General features: G+C 42.2%; 1 protein-coding gene across 2 annotated transcripts in view; it reads right to left on the reverse strand.

Moving 5' to 3' along the window:
- The window catches only part of ME2 (malic enzyme 2), a 50,675-nt gene that overhangs the window by 25,920 nt on the left and 7,504 nt on the right, over positions 1-17,251 (reverse strand). For both annotated transcript variants that reach the window (XR_012904982.1, XM_075932656.1), the window contains exon 2: positions 8,323-8,444. Coding sequence is in view for 1 of the 2 variants with exons in the window: in XM_075932656.1 (XP_075788771.1) it covers positions 8,323-8,430 (108 nt within the window). In the remaining variant the exon portion in view is untranslated. The remainder of the gene's footprint in view (positions 1-8,322; positions 8,445-17,251) is intronic.

A 17,251-nucleotide genomic window follows, 5' to 3' on the forward strand; every position in this document is an offset into this window, starting at 1 on the left:
TTACCTTTTTTTTCTGTTCAAGAGTCATTTGGAAACAGATCCTGATTTCTGCAAATGTACTAGTTTTTCCTCAAGCATTCAAATATTTTATGCAAACAAATTTAAACACAGTTTACTTATTAATTGTTCACTTTGACTAGCTGTAATTTTGTTATTTTAAGACTAAATTCAGCATTTTTTCTTTTCACTCCCTATAGAATACTTTTAATACATTCCATAGAAGTAAACATACCCTGGAAAGTTATGTGAAAACAAGCTATGCAAGTATATACATCAGATAACCACTGTTTTTCTGATGTACCTCATTAATTCATTACTGTGCAGCAGTTCATGTTCTATTACATGACCATCCCTCAAACTCCACATTTATCATCAAAAGAACAGGTGCAGAATCTGAAATTAACTGACAAACAGTAACAATATTTTCACCATATTTTAGGCACTACAAAAGTAAAAGAAACATGAAGATTCCTGATGAAAGGAAAAAAGCACAATCTACACTTCAGAAGGTATAAAAAACATGGTTGAATAACACCTTTAATGTCTAGCCAATTTACGCTGTAACCCTACAGTATATTTAGCTGTGCTATAGTAGTCCAAGCTAATATTTTATCCATAAGCATGCAGCAGTATTCCACCATGAAAACTACATTATCTCTGTCAAAGTTCTTGGTTAGGCCCCTTAAAACAATTTACATAATTGCTACTGATACCTTAAATACTTTGTCATGACATTCTCTTAATTCGCCTGTGTAACTGAATCAATGACCACAAGTTTTCTGGTTCCTTAATAAAAAGCTCATGGCTTGTTTAATATACAGTATATCCTTGTGGTGGATATATACCCTTCATGTGACTTGCTTTTTTTTTCTCTTTCACTTTCTGCCTTTAGACATCCTAGAAGTTCAGTGTTGCTTGAGTTGCTGTAGTGTTAACACGTTGGAATTTATTTTTCAAATGACACTACAATTTCCCACATTGTGTATCTGGACAACTCAAATGAGTCGATCTCTGAAGCCAATGATACAATACTTCAGCTGTTTCTCCTACTGGACCTTTCTCCTCCTTCCCACCTCCCCAAATCAGGATGTGACCATATCCAGCCTAGGACACCATTATCAAGATTCTCCAGGGACCTGCCTTCACTTGTTTTCTCTCAGATAGCATGCTTTTTGACTAAACCTTTCCCTTCCTTTCCTAATCTCATCCTCTCCTCCTTACAAATCGCCTCACAAGTGATGATTACCCTCAGTCCACGGTAATTTGAATAGGAGCAGAAGAGCCTACACATCTCTTAGCACTCATTCCCTGAGAGTCATTTTCTCTACTTAACCACAGCCTCTCTCCATTTGTTTGAGGTGTCCTTCTCCACTGCTCTCTCCCTTGACTTTCACCTCCATTAGTGTCCTAATCCTCTTTCCAAGAGATCCAAGAGCATCCTTTCAAGACTGTATGCCCAGGGCAGGAACTGTTTTCTTCCTGTGTAATGGAAATCACCTCACACAGCGGCGGAAACCACAATCTAACTAGTCTTCTACCGATCATTACAACATACTGCTTCAGAACCAAAAGCAGCACTTTGTTCTCTTGTTGAGACCCATCTAGTGAATCCACGGGCACATCTGTGCATTCTGTACTGTGCCTTAAATCCATAAACTCTTTGGCATAGGAACCTGTTCATACTCTGGCCTTTCTATCTGACAACTCCTACGCTAACCGAATGGTGATGTACAAGTGAGCCTTATTACAATGTACTCATCCGCTCACATGAAGGTGACCAGGTAACAAGGTTCCCAGTAAATTGTGCCCCTGCATCGGTGCGCAGCTCCTTTCTGAGTTCTGCACAGAGGTTCAGAGCTCCCACACAGGCAGGGAGCTCAGCTGACCGGCTAAGGAAGGTGGGGGCGGGACATTTACCCTCTTGGAGGAGCAGAAGCAGCAGCAGCAGCAGATGCTGCTGCCTGCTATAAATAGAGAAGCTGGCTCCAGCCTCTACTACAGGGCTGGGCAAAAATGATCTGTAGGCTGGATCCTGCTGCGAGAGCCTCAGCCATTTCCCTGTCTGCCCCACACCCACTCAACACTCAGGAAAGCTAGGTGCAGGGCCATGTGTGTGTTTCTGAACGCTGAGCGCCTGGAGGGAGGGAAGACAGGCTTCTCATGCTGCCCCTGTCCCCAGTAGTTCCCATTAGCCAGTTTCAACCAATATCAGCTGCCTGTTTGCAGAAGAGGCAGCATGTGAAGTGCCCCTCATCCCCAGGGGCTCACAGCATTCAGTTTAGAGCAATAAACATGGCTCCTGCAGCTCTCCTGAGTATGTACAGGGGCTGAAAGGCAAGGACCCTGGCTAAGGAACCTGCTGGGCTACTGGCTTGGATCTAGATAAGGGCACCCCCTCCCCCAACCCCTTGCCTCCCTTCTGCCCTCCTACCCCATCCCATGTAACCCAAACCTTCTGCACCCCGCACCAGCCCCCAGTCACCTTCCCAGACACTGCATCCCCTCCTACACTCCTCCTTGGGTCACAACCCTCCCCCCCAAGACAGACTTTGCACCCCAATCTGCTATCCCTGGTTACAGCCCAAATCCCTGCACCCACGCCCTGCCACCCAGCCCCCACTCTCCAAGTCACAACCCCATCCTAGGCCCTGCACTGCTCCTTACTCCAGTCTGTTGCCCCAGGTCATGATCCCCTACTTCACCCACACTCCCTCTCAGATCCCACACACCAATCCTTTATCCCAAGCTCCCTTCTGCACCCAACCTCCATCCCACATGCCCACACCTCCTCCATTAATATAATGGAAGCGTGTGGCCCTTGACTACTTACCAAATTCTTGGAGTGGCCTCCCAATCAAAAATTATTGCCCACCCCTGTGTTAATGGCTTAAGGTAAGAAAGAAAAAGATTCTTTTAACAGAATTTTTTTGAGAGTTGCAGAGAACTAAAACTCTGATGTTAATGATTTTTTTAAAATTCTGTGTTACTAATTAATACATGGTAAATTGTGTTGCATTAAGGCCAGATCTTTGCTATCTGGTAGAGTTCTGGCTCTCATGAGTCAGAAGCAGCAAGTACTAGGTGTGATGCTAGTTGTTTTGTAGGATGAAATCTTATTTGCAAGATCTATGAAACATGCATCTGTGTATTAGAAAGGATGAGGACGTATGTTCTCCAAGGTCTCAGAGGGGTAGCCGGGTTAGTCTGTAACTAAAACAAACTTAAAAACAATGGTTCTGCGGCACGTTAAACCAACAAAAATATATAAATAGTATTATAAGCTTTGGTGGGCACAACCCATTTCTTCAGCCAAAGGTAGTGTTAATTTTATTTTTATTTTATTTCATATTAAATAATCGTAAGCATTGCTCCTTGATAATTATCTCTTATTTTAAATATATTTTCTTCCACACACATGGACTATTTAAAATATATATTTATATCTATGGTTTGTTTGTACTGGTGGGTGCACATTCACATGCTACCTCAATATTGGTGTAGCGCATAAGAAATTTCAACCTACCCAAAAGAAAATTCAACCTACCCAACGATGGAAAATCTTAGAGGGACCACTTCCAGGTAAGCAAAATTCTGCAAAATGGATGATGTTAAGACCAGTAGGAAAGAAGGGTTGGCATTTTTTTAGCAGGAGGGAGGAGAATGGAGGAAACCAATATGTGAAAATATACTGATTTTTTTAAATTATTACCAGTCGTAATAATTTGGTTGGGTGAATACATTTTGTACCAGGGCTGATAAATGTTCATGACCATTTTGCAAAATTAATATAAATAATTATTATTAATTATAATTCATTTAAAGTTTCTGATGATGTGTAAATGCAGGATGCACCAGACCTTCGTTAAACTCTCATTTTCTAAACCTGGTATTTCTTCCAAAACATAAAATAAAAGCCTCTTTAGATTTAGTAGCTTAATATCACAGAGAGCTCTCATTTTACTATTAAACTACTTCCATAAAATTTTACTACACATTAATATAGTTTAAAATATTCTCATTAAAGATAAAACTCAGTTATACTTATCAGAATGGATGACTACAGCACATTTTGTGATGAATAGTGTATTTTTGTGTCATGAGTGGGCTGTTCCTCAGTTCCCCATCTATCAAAAGCAGGTAATAGCACTTCCCTACCTTCCAGGGATGCTGTACGGATGAATCCATTAAAATTATGAAGTGTTTTGAGATCTATTGATGGGAAGAGCTATAGAAGAACTCGGAGTCATGTGCTTTAATTGTGCTTGGCTGTTTACTTGCTAACTCATAAAGTTAATTTTCCACAACGTCTCCAGTCACCAGTGCAAATTAACACAGTTCATTCATATGAATGAAATGCCTATTTTATGTCTCTCATAACTCTTATGATCACAGTTGATTGGTCACATAAATACAACACAAGAAGTATGAATTTCCTGTTATTTCCTTACTTTCCCCATATTTTTAAACTTAATTTAGTGCTTGTGGAGAGCACTGACTCGACAACAGTGATTGTTGCAGATGATATAAACCAACAGCAACACTACAGGTACTGTAAGCTTTCCTGACTTTCCCATCAATGTACTTCACACCCTGACATGAAACTACCAGCTAATTTGGTCTGTGCCCAATGCTTGACCTTGCTGGTAAGACCAGAAGCAAGAATACAAACTGTTATTGTTCCAAATGTCCATTTGCTTGGAACTAGGTGCAAATCACAGATCTAATTCTCAAAGGCCACTAAACAGCCATCAGATAGCCAGGAGTAATTCTCATTAATGATCTAGGTTGAATATGAGCCAGTCACTTAGATGCTGAAGTCTCTGCCTACCAGCACTGATCACCTGAGCCACCCAGGTCCCTAGCACTTATTTTTAAGCACACACTAATTTGGCAAAGCTGAAAATTACAAAGCTGAAATCACTAGTATGATGGACTGTAATTGTTCATCTATCATTTCATCTAGACTGTGCACTGTCACTAACTGACTCAGTTGGAGAGACTTTGTTAAACTGCAGCTCTTCTAAATGAACTAAATGAACTGTCTTGGCTAGGGTTATTGTCTCTTGAAACACTCAAAGGCATCACACATACAAAAAGTTCAGTGGCTTTGAGGAACATGGCTGAATTAAGGTCTGTAATGAGCAGTAAGTAGGGCTGCCAGATGGCTGAAACAAAAATACCGAACACCCCCCCCCCCCCACCACCAAAAAAAAACACCGGGAAAAAATTTTGTTGAAGGAATACAAAAACCCGGACACGCTTTATCGGAGAGGGGGGGAGGAGGGGGAGACTGGCTGGAAAGGGGGGGACCTGGAACTAGCTAATGGGGGGGGGGGAGGAAGATGGAGGGGGCAAACAGGAAGCAGAGCTGGTCATGGGGGGCGGGTGCAGCTAATGGTGGGGGGTTGGGCGGAACAGGGCTGGCCACAGGATATCAGGGAAGGGGGGAACCAGCCGGGAGGGGGCGGGCTGGCCGGGAGGAAGGGGGGCCGGGCCGGGAAAGATCAGGAAGGGAAGTGGGGGAGAACAGGCCAGCCGGGAAGGGGGGGGGGTGAGCAAATTGGCCAGCGGGGAGCAGGACTGACCTGGGCACTTGCTGCCTGTCCCGCGCAGGCTCCCGGCGACGCACGAGCGAGGAGGAGGCTTCCCCTCCTCCTCACACTCAACCGACTGAGGGTTCCCAAGTGACAATCGCGGCCCCGCCTCCCAGTTGGGACTCCCAGCCGTTCCCCCCCGCCCAAGTCAGGCTTCCGTCCGGTGCGCAGCTGGAAAAAAATCAGAAAATACCGGACATTGCACATATCCGCTATTTTCTGATTTTTTTATACCGGATAGAACACACAAATACCGGACACCTGGCAACCCTAGCAGTAAGTCTGACTCCTACCTACGTCTTTTGACATGTTGAGCACCTTTCTCAAACAGAAAATGAGAACATTTAGGTCCCTTCAAGAACAGATAAAAAATCCTCAACCCAACAGAGGCCATTGTTAAACTTCGACTGCCAGTATGTTTTTAATCTCTTGAATAATCTAAGCACCTACTAAACAATCCTTGTTATAATTCTTATCCTCCCCAATCTCTTGGCCTGCATCCTTGCCTCTTTGCTTATACTTTGAGTGTAAGCTCTTTGTGGCAAGGAGCTTCTTTTTATATTGCCTTTCTGCACTGCCTAGCATAATGAGACCTAGGTACCTGACTGATGGTGTGAGGCGCTATCACAATTTAAATAGTGAATAACAACTTTTATAGTTGCCTACAGTAAACAAATGTATTTGGGTAACTATATTCCAAGCAGCAAAGACGCTTCCATATTTTACACAGCAATTAACTCTGCCATAACAAAAGGCCTTTAAACGTAATTCATGTTAATTGGAATCCTTGTCATACAGCAGCTCTGCAAAGTCAATCATGGAAGAATGCAAAGATAGTTACTGTACGTTCTGCAATTGTTTGGTTGATGTGACAAGGTCATTACCAAAATAGCTTCTGACCTTTTTGGGGCTGCTCTGACAATAGAACTTGAAAGCTGGATTTTGAAACAGACAACTTCAGTTAATTTATGCATTTAGCAGCTGTGGGAACCAGTTCCTGGGCAAAAAGGTAAGATCAAATAAATGTTTGTGCTTGCCACGCAGTGAAGCAGGTGCAGGAGTTCTGAGGTGGGAAGTTAAATGGTCACAAAAGGTGAGGGGGATTGGCTCTGAAATGTCATAAACTGGCATCTTAAAGCTTTTAATGTCATTAATCCCCGTTATTTTGGGTTCCAACCCCCAAATCCCATGTGTTAAGGGAGATTAAATAACATAAGTGAATGAGAATGCAACACAAATAGACCTGCCAACAAAAGATCCTATAATGAGATGACAATCTCAGCAGTTTCACAGCAATGGATACTGAATCTGTTACTATCCATACATTGGGTGCAACAGTGCAGTTTTTCCTCACACCAGTCCAGTCAAAGCTCTCATTTCCACTACAACAAAATGACTCATTTGTCTGAGTCATTAAAACACTGATACAGTGAATAAGTGCGACAACAAACTTCTTCCCTTTAAATATTGCACTCTGCCCGGTTATCATAAAACAGCATCCTTCTGAAATAAAATTTAGAAGCTACTGCCACAAGCAATTGTGTAGGCAGTGCTTGAAAAAGCTTGAGAGCTTTGAAATAATTTCTACCGGTCTGCCAAAAGCTTTGAGCTCTGAGAAGTCACACGACTTGGTATTCAGAAAAGTCATACAATTCTACTAAATCACTCTCCATTCCGTCTTCACTTTCTACATGATTTAGCAGGCACTGAAGATCTCTATTTGTCTACATATTTATACAGCTCTCAGGCTCGAGCATCTGACTAAATCATATAAATCGATGTAATCAGTCTGAACACTAACATATGCGTTTGTCTTCTCTCCCTCCTTTCAGGGGTAGTTAGAAGTCACTCTTTATCTCTCACTATTCTTTTCTCCACCATTCTAGGAACAGCAGAGTAATGAACTTTTCCCCTCCTACTATGGGTAGGAGACAACAAAGAGATGGGTTTTACATTTTTCCCAAAGCCAGTCAGGTTTGTGATCTTCCTCATCTGTTACAGAAGGAAATGTTTAACCTTAGACCAGCTGCCAAAAAAGACGGGGGTAATGGGAACTTAAGACAACCTAACTTTTGAGAGTTTTGCTGTCCTCGTGGATTGCAGCTGTCCTGAAAAATTTCCTTCTGCAGTTAAAAGGCTGTTTTCTTAGGGTGAATTTCCTCCCCTGTGCAGAAGGCCAGCACAGTGTTGATGGACAACTTAAGTCCCACCTAAACCCTGTCTTTTGCTGGCTCTCATCATAAGGGTGTTTCACACTGAAATGACTTATTTACAGCCCATGACAGTAATGAAGGACTTAGAGAGTTAGAGGTTAATACTTGGAAAATGGAATTCAAAGCTGCTATCGTAGACATAAAATATTGGCTTTGAGCTTTAGTGTTTCTTGCAATACTAAAATCAAGCTGGAATTAAACTAAGAAAAAGCAAAAGGATAGTCACAACGATGGTATTTTTAATTCATGATAGAGGATGGGAATATAAATGAAAATGTAATGGCATTGGAAATCAAGGATATGTAGGAGAGATAATGGCAAAAAATCTTTGTTGCTAGCCCTGATATCATAGTTCTGCAATACTGAACTGTAAATCATCACTGAATCATTAAGTCTTTTCTGGCACTGATCCTGCACTGAGGAGAACAAGTTCATGACCTCACATCAGTATAATTTTCAATTCCGGAACAAGGTCCCTCTGGAGATAAGATGTTTGATAAACGCACACTACTAACCTTGTTTGTTCTTGGATTTAACATCAGAGGCTTGCCTTTTTCTTTGGTGTGCACGGTGCGACATACCAAAACACAGGGAGTAGCAACTGCTCTTAATCGGGAGAGCATTTCTTATAGTTCACCTAATAAAAAAGGAAATTTAAAAAATTCAGCTATAAACATGCTTATCCACGTGTACACATTTCTGTGCCTGTTAACCAGAGAAGAAGAAATAGATACACATCAGATAGTGCTAGCCTGGGGACTCCTAGGCTTATATGCAATCATATTTTGTGGCAGCCAGTAAGAAGAAAGTATCTTTGTGGAAGGGGACACATGGCGGAGTCTCACAGCAGTCCTGATGTGTCCATACTGCATTACACAGATCTTTTGACTTGGGTCCCTGGCTTGTGCTGCATGCACACTGCAAAACAACAGGGCCTGTGTAACCACCACCAGGCAGATTTGAACCTGGAACCTTTGAAGCTTAGTATAGGAGCCTCTCTACAGCTTGAGCTATAAAGCCACCTTGTACTCAGCTTAGGCTGTAGAGCTCCCTTGTTTTTATCTCTCGCTGGAAGTTGTCTAAGTGCCACTACATGGGACAGGGAACCACACTAGGTGTGTGGGGTACACCTGGACCAAGTGTCAGTGGGACTTGGGCTCTGACTCACCCCCCGTCAGAATCCTGGGACTCAGATCATGAGTGCTTGCTGAACCAAAACAGAGAGATTTGCAAGTGGACAGAAATGGTTGCTGGGTTCAAACCTGAGTCAGAGCCATGGCTTAGGGTAAGTCTAGATTACTACCCTCTTTCGATAGAGGGATGTAAATTAGACACTACAAAATTAAAATGAAGCCGGGATTTGAATTTCCCGTGCTTCATTTGCATATTCACATCATGGCGCTCTTTCGAAAAAGCGCTATTTTGAAAGTCTAGATGTGGTTCTTTAGAAAATAGAAGCCTTTTCCAAAAGATCCTGTAAACCTCATTTTTGAGGTCTCTTCCTTATTAATTTCAATTTCATCCCATTTTTGAGGTTTACAGGATCTTTCGAAAAAGGCTTCTATTTTCGAAAGAATCGCGTCTGGACCGTGGTTTTACTTTCAAAATAGCGCTTTTTCGAAAGAGCGCCATGACTCGAATATGCAAATGAAGCATGGGAAATTCAAATCCCGGCTTCATTTGCAATTTCAAAGTGTCTAATTTACATTCCTCTGTTGAAGGAGGGATGTAATCTAGACACGGCCTTAATGAGCAAAGTAGACATGCACCCAAGTATGTTACGAAAAATCTCCATTCCCGGTAACTCTGAGGTTCTACTGTAGCACAAAGGTACCCCTATATACACAGCAACTTGTCCTGTTTCTCAATCACTGGTCCTTTGTTCACATATTATATACTTTTCATTTTAAGAAAGCATGATTTGAAGCATATATGTGCAGTGAGCTTGTCGTAAAGTGTTGGTAGAGAGATTACTGGAAATCTTGGTAGTATTACCAAAGCATGCTGCTTTTAACAGAGTAATTCCTCACTAAACTAGGTGGTGGTGGACTAAACACAGCTGGCCTGTCACAATTAATCAGCAGTGATGACAAAAATAACTTTGTAATGAATAGGGTCTGATAAAATTAAATTTGTGCTACAAAACAGCCATCATGTGTGCACAGCAAATTCAGTTTTGAGTACAGTTTAAATTAATAAGTGGCCACTTATTTGCCATGATCACACAATTTCAAATCAATGGTCTATACAGATGAAACCAAAAATTATTTGTAATTGAAATGCAAAAGCAACACCTTTCATGAGCACTGAGTCTGGTTCCAATTGGTCAATTCCAGAGACCTTAAACAAAGAACTATAATTAAGCCAAACAAACCACCCCAGTCGCTTTCCTGTAACAGAATTCAATTACTTCACAGTGAGCACTTGTGAATAAAACAGTACTCCCTTCCCTCTTTTGAATGCAGGAAATTTAATTGTAGGTAGTGGATAGCCCAATAAAATCTGATTAGTCACTTCTTTATCTCTTTTCCCAAGGTCTCCTTTCTTATTAATTTCAATTTCATTCCCACCTCTCTTATCATTGCCCTGAAGTGACCTCCCTTCATCCATTCTCCTCAATTCACTTCCTCCCTTACAGCTCACATGGACCCCTGCATTTTAAAATCAAAGACCTATATCTTGCCCCACAAAACTTTTTGGCTTCAGTGGGACAACACACATTCAAGGGCAAAACTTAACTATGAATTTTAAAAATATAAATAAGAGCTACAGTTATTTTCTTCATTATAAAAGAGTTTATTAAGACCAACAGACCCCTTCATTTTCTTAAACCAACAGACCCACATGGGCAGAGTCAACTGCAGGATTGGGCCTCTATCATTTGGACTTGCAGCACATCAGCTTGTCCGATGCAGAAGAATCACAAGGCAGCACTAATGCCTTGTAGATAGCTTGTAAGGGGTTCTGGGAGCTTTTGTAGAGAGGCATGTGTTTTTAAAGAGAAATCTGAGTCATCTGAGAAATCTGGTTGGTACATCACAACCAGGAAGCCAATTGTGGGGAAAAAAATATAAAAAGGGAGGTTTAAAGGAAGTGAAAGCAGAGATTTAAGTAGCAGCGGAGTTGTGAACAGGGATAAGAAGAGAACACAGGAACTGAAAGAGGAATAAAAATACTGTCTAAAACCTGACTCAGCATAATCAAATTCAAAACCAGACTTTTTTCTTTTACTTTCAGTAACTGATAGTACAGGGTAGTAAGCAACAGCTCTAAACAGAAATTGTTTTATGCAACCAGGTTTGTTTCAATATGGCCAGTAATTTTTAGCACAATATTGCTTGCACCCCGTGCCACTGTATAACTGAGTCTATGTTCTTCAGCATATTGGATAGCGGTTTTCTGCAATGGAGTATCTTATCAGGAGGCATCTGGCCAGTTCAAACTAATTATTAGCATTATACAAATGCACTTATCTAGAAGCAAATGTTTTTGTTAGTACAATTATGGATTGGTCAATTTCAAAGGCTATTTTTAGGAAAATATATTCATTATACTTCTAAAGGAACGAATTACCTTCCCAATTGAGTCATGTAGTTCACAGCCAATTAAAGCAAAGTCTGTTTCAATTAACACTGAAGCTATCTGGGTCATGAATTGTAGCTTTAATACTTAGTAATATGTTTCAGCAGATTTGCAATTCATGTTCAAAGGCTTTGCAGTCATCCCCCAGTTTCAATGACAATGGATCATAAAAAATATCGCAAGTATTTCTTCCTATAGAAAATTTCAGAGTGCTGGGATAAGCAAATTTGTACAATTTCCCTAAAACATACAGAATGGACTTATGAATAACTGGAACCAGTAATAAATATTTTAAATATAGAGTGCAACCCTTAATTTAAAGGACTGAATGAGACTCGCTAAGCTTCCTCGAGTTTGCATGTGAAAACAATGTTTTATGACAAAGCCCAAATTTAGCCAAACTAACATTATTTCACATAGAACAGTAGCAATTGTTTTATGAATCTATAAAATCCTGAATGGCTAAACCCTTTCATTTTCGGTTTAAATCAATTTTTATTGAAAAATTCCTGGGTTTTACAAAAAGCATTATTCTGCCTGGGTGTTTTTTTTTTTTTTTTAATTTTCACCTTACTTTGGTATCATTCAACTATATAAAAACTTGTTTTATTTTAAAAATGCAATACATTGCCTGAGATATATATAATATGATAATACATTTGCCTGTGTATATATACACAAAGCTGCACGTTGAAGTAAGGCTATATATAGAGCCCTACTAAATTCATGGCCACGAAAAACATGTCACAGACCATAAAATCTGACCTTCTCCAGTGAAATCTGGTCTTTGTCTGCTTTTACCCTATACGATACAGATTTCACAGCAGAGACCAAATTGGGGATTCTGACACAAAAAGGAATTGCCGGGGAGGTGGCAAGACTATTTTAGGGGGATTGTAGTATTGTCACTTACATTTGTGCCACCTTCAGAACTGGGCAGCCAGAGAATGGCGGCTGTGGACTGAGGGCCCAGCTCTGCAGGCAGCAGTGCAGAAATAAGGGTGTCAATGATGTTCCGTGTCATCCTTACTTCTGTGCTGCAGCTGGCAATGGCTTTGCCTTCAGAGCTGGGATCCTGGCCAGCCGTCTCCACTCTCTAGGGGTACGTCTACACTACAGCGCTAGTTCGAACTAACTTAGTTCGAATTAGTTAATTCGAACAGCAGCCCTGCTACACCATAACCTTAAGACCCTCTCCCCCTCACACAACTCCTTTCTGGGTCAGGACTAAGGATGTTAAGGGGGTACTTCAAAGCAGGAGCGCTACACAGAGCCCAGGGTCAGCTGACCCCGGGGCTCCATGTGGCATTTCCATAGAACTCGGGATCAGCTGGGGAGTCCCCAGCTGACTCCGGATTCTGCATGGCATTTCTACAGAACCCAGGATCAGCTGGGGAGTCCCCAGCTGATCCCAGGTTCCGTAGAAATGCCGCGCAGAGCCCGGGATCCAGGATTCGCCTGCTGAGGATTCTTGTACATTTCAAAGCTGGCACGCTGCATGCAGCCGGGGGGGGGGGGGGGGGGGTTCCTGTGCATTTCAAAGGGGAAGCACCTGCGTGGACCCAAGAATTAGCAGGACTTCCCACTGGCCCCGGGCTGCACGCAGAGTTCCAACTTTGAAATGCACAAGAGCCTCTGTTGGGGCTCTTGTACATTTCAAAGAAGGTATGTGGAAGTGCCTATCGACTAGTGGAGTAGTTGATGGAAATTCCATCGACTCCTTGACTAATAAATTAATTGATATTTAACATCCTTAGTCAGGACCCCTACAATTACAACACTGTGAAATTTGAGATTTAAATATCTGAAATCATGCAATGTACAATTTTAAAAATCCTATGACCATGAAACTTTTGATATGGCCCTAGCTTTGTATTATTCTAAACTAATAGGTCTGCATGCAAGCTTTGAAATCAACGCACATCTGAACCTACTGACAAATTACATGCCCACCACTAAAGCCGTCTCATCCATAGGACTGTTTGGAGCAGCCACCCCAGACTGCGGGGCTCAGGGCAATCTGAGGGATTACTGAGTGGGCCTGAGGCCAGCAAAAGGGGTCAGACCCAATCCTGCATTCACCAGCAGCATTGGGAGCCATGGGAAACAAAGGTCCAGCTGCAGCCTGCTTTGCTCCCCGGAGTGACACAGCTAGGAGCCAGGTTCCGGGAGCAGAGCAGGCTGCGGTAGGATTGCTACACTTCCTGCTGCCATGGTAAGTGCAGAGGCGGCCCGACTCCTGCTGCAGGCCCAGGTCCTGTGGTAAAATCCTCTGGGTTGTGTTGCATGGGGGAAAGGGCCTTGGAGAAGGGGTTGAATGGGGATGAGAGGGACCATAACAGAGGAAGGAAGAGGCAGGGTGGGGGCAGAGCAGAGACTGGGGCAGCACAGGGCAGGGCCTATGCAGATGGTGGGGTTGTCCTGGGCCCTGCACCCTCCCTACGGATGGTACTGCCTACCATATACACATTTCAAGCTATTATTAGCAAATAATAGATTAAAGACTTGAAACACTATAATGAGGGAGAAGGGAACCAAAAATCTGTATCGGAATATGTTTCAGAGCACAAGGAAGTATTCAAAGGTTTAAAACAAAGATAGGAGAAAAGGATGAAACTGAGGATATGCACTGAAAATGGTGCTACCCAATTACTAATGTTAATATTTATAGGATAATAGTTCCAAGCCTACATCATTAAGTTTTACAGTATTTGGAGACTAGAGATATATTGTTCTCTGAAACTCAGAGGTTCAATTATGTTTTGAGTTTGTTTTAGTTCTGCAGCAAACCACATTGATGAATTCAAAGCATTTATTGTATACTTTTGTCTTGCCTTTCCATCCACCAAAATAACCCCAATATTAAAAAAAATTAATAGTGATTGCACTGATTTTCACCTGATTTTGTTCTTGTAATAAACACTGATAAATTCCTGAGAAAGATAAAATAAAAACTGAAAATGAAGAGCCTTAATCATGACACAGACATTGAGGTTTGGGGTTTATTTTTGTTGTTGTTAATTAAACATGGCTGATTTTCCCAGGTATAAACACACACTCTCTCTTCCTCTTCATCACTTTACAGACATAAAGCAGACTACTACTACGAAATTGGGTGAGTTCCATGTCTAAATGAATTACAACTTTACAAGTGTATTTTTAAAAAAAACCAACTTCCCTCTACCTAGCAGATGCTATCTGGGCTACTTCACCTGGAGGGAAGTGCTTTGCTGAGTGTGAGAGATAGGGCAATTTTCATTTGACTTAAGAGTGACCTTAAATTACATCTGTGTATGTATAAGAGAGCCCAGATTTCCTATTCAGGAATCAAGTGTTCTGAATTTTAGTCCATGTTATACCTCTGATTCACTCTGACACTGGGTTCATCAATTCAATGCTGTGTGCCTCAGTTTCCCCAGCTACGTAACAGGGCTATTTAGACTTGATCTACTCTACCAGGGGCCATCAATCTAAGTACACAATTTCAGATATGTGAACTAGCTGAAGTTGATGTACGTAGATCTACTTACTGCTGTGTCTTTGCTGCAGTAAGTCAACAGCTGATGCTCTCCCATTGACTCCGCCTGCCCTTCTCATTCTGATGGAGTACCAGAGTTAATGGTAGAGTGCTTGGTGGTTGATTTATCAGGCCGACACTAGACACAATAAATTGACTCCCGCTGGATCAATCGCTGCCCGTCAATCCAGCAGATAGTGTAGACAAGCCGTTATGTATGTCTCGCAGAAGGCAACACAATTTTAACTGACATCTGTAAAGCACCTTGAGAGTCTCGGAGGAAAGAAGACACTACAGAATTCGAAAATATACAATGCATTTGCTGATGCCAAACTGCCTCAAGTAGCAATAGTGAACAGGCCATCTGAGACATGTGACCTCTTTTTCCCTTTTCAGCACATGGCACAATCAATCCAATAGAGACTATGCAGCTTCCAACAAGGGAGAAGAAAAGCTTAAGCTAAAGCATTTATATGGGGAACAATGCCTCTGATCTACACAATTTGAAACATTCAGCTTTGAAAAAAAAAAGAAAAGATGGCAGGATACATGTAGACTTAACTACCTGTGACATGAGATAAAGCTAGAGCTCTCAGAGTCCAAACAGAAATACTGGATCATAAGACTGTGTCTACACTACAGACCTTACAGTGGCACGGCTGTAAGTTCTCCTGTGTAGCTTCTCTATGCCATGGAAGAGATTCTCCCACTGACATAATTAAACCACACCCAAGAAGCAGTGGCAACCATAGGCATCAATGTCTAGGATTCCCTGAGGGTATTTCGCCCCCACTCAGTCCCGAGGCCCCGCCCTCAGTCAATCCCTTAGTCTACGGCCCTGCCCTTGCTTTACCCCTCCCAAAGGTCCCTCACCACCCCCTTTTCTCTGCACTTACCCAAGCCTCTCCCTGATTAGCTCACTGGGGGCTCTGCCAAATAGCTGTGGCTGGTGGGTGCTGAGCCCTGGCACAGCCATGGAGTTGGCACCAATGGCGGCAGCTAAGTCAGTGAGAGAGCATCTCTCACTGACATAGTGTTGTCCACACCAGCGCTTTTGTCACTGAAATTTATGCTGGTCAAAGGGGTGTTTTTTTACACCCCAAACCGACAAAATTGCTAATGGAGAGAGAGCTTCTGTCTAGAGTTACCAAGAGGCTCATAAAAGCTCTCATCTCACCACACAATGAGTGAAAAGCCTTTAATCGAGTAACTGATGGTTCTTATTGTTCAGTTCTTAATACAATGATCTTGTTGGGTGCTAAAATAGTCTCATAGCAAAGCAATAGCACTATTTTGTAGAAGGTGCTGTTCTGTTTTTTAGGACTCAGCCATCCAAAGCCTTATGTATGTTCTTAGCTCTACTATCATGAGTAGTTCCACTGATGTTAGGGGGAAGATTGATGGTATGAAAGTGAAGCATGTTCATAAACATTTGACGCAATCAGTGCTCTAAGCCAAAGAATTTTCATAAAGATTGAGGGATGCTAACCTGCTCATGAGGCTCCCCTCAATCAGACTTCCCAATATGGGCGCACTGTGAAAAAGTAGGGTGGGGAGAGAAAGCACGTTTCAAAACAATGTTCTGGGGTATTTCCTGGGGATACCCAGAACTGCAACCCAGAACTGCAACAGACTAGAGACACAGAGAGGGAGAAATGGGACAAAGCCAGAGGATACACATAGTCATTGCTCCCCCTGATCCAGCAGCAGGTCCCCTGCTACCTTACACTTGCAAGAGAAGATACTTTCCTGCAAAGAAGCCCAGACCAGAGTAATGATTTGGACTGCATGCTAAATTTAGATGTAGCCTAAATAGCAGTAACATGGGAAAAATTCCCTGTGAGAGGCTGAGTCATTCCAAACATACTAAACGGCAAAATATGTCTAAACGGTCTCCCACGCTATTCTTGCCAGCAAGTTAAGGGAATGTGGATTGGATAAATGGACGGTAAGATGGATAGAAAGATGGCTAGAAGGCCGGACCCAGCGGGTAGTGATCAACGGTTCGATGTCAGGATGGCGGTCGGTTTCTAGTGGAGTACCCCAAGGTTCAGTTCTAGGACCGGTTTTGTTCAATATCTTTATTAATGACCTGGATGAGGGGATAGATTGCACCCTCAGCAAGTTTGCAGATGACACTAAGCTAGGGGGAGAGGTAGATTCGCTTAAGGGCAGAGATAGGGTCCAGAGTGACTTAGACAAATTGGAGGATTGGGCCACTAGAAATCTCATGAGATTCAACAAAGACAAGTGTAGAGTCCTGCACTTGGGACGGAAGAATCCCAAGCATAGTTACAGGCTGGGGACCAACCAGTTAAGTAGTAGTTCTGCAGAAAAGGACCTGG

The sequence above is a fragment of the Pelodiscus sinensis genome, chromosome 6 (assembly GCF_049634645.1).
Source record: "Pelodiscus sinensis isolate JC-2024 chromosome 6, ASM4963464v1, whole genome shotgun sequence".
NCBI classification, from domain to species: domain Eukaryota; kingdom Metazoa; phylum Chordata; order Testudines; family Trionychidae; genus Pelodiscus; species Pelodiscus sinensis.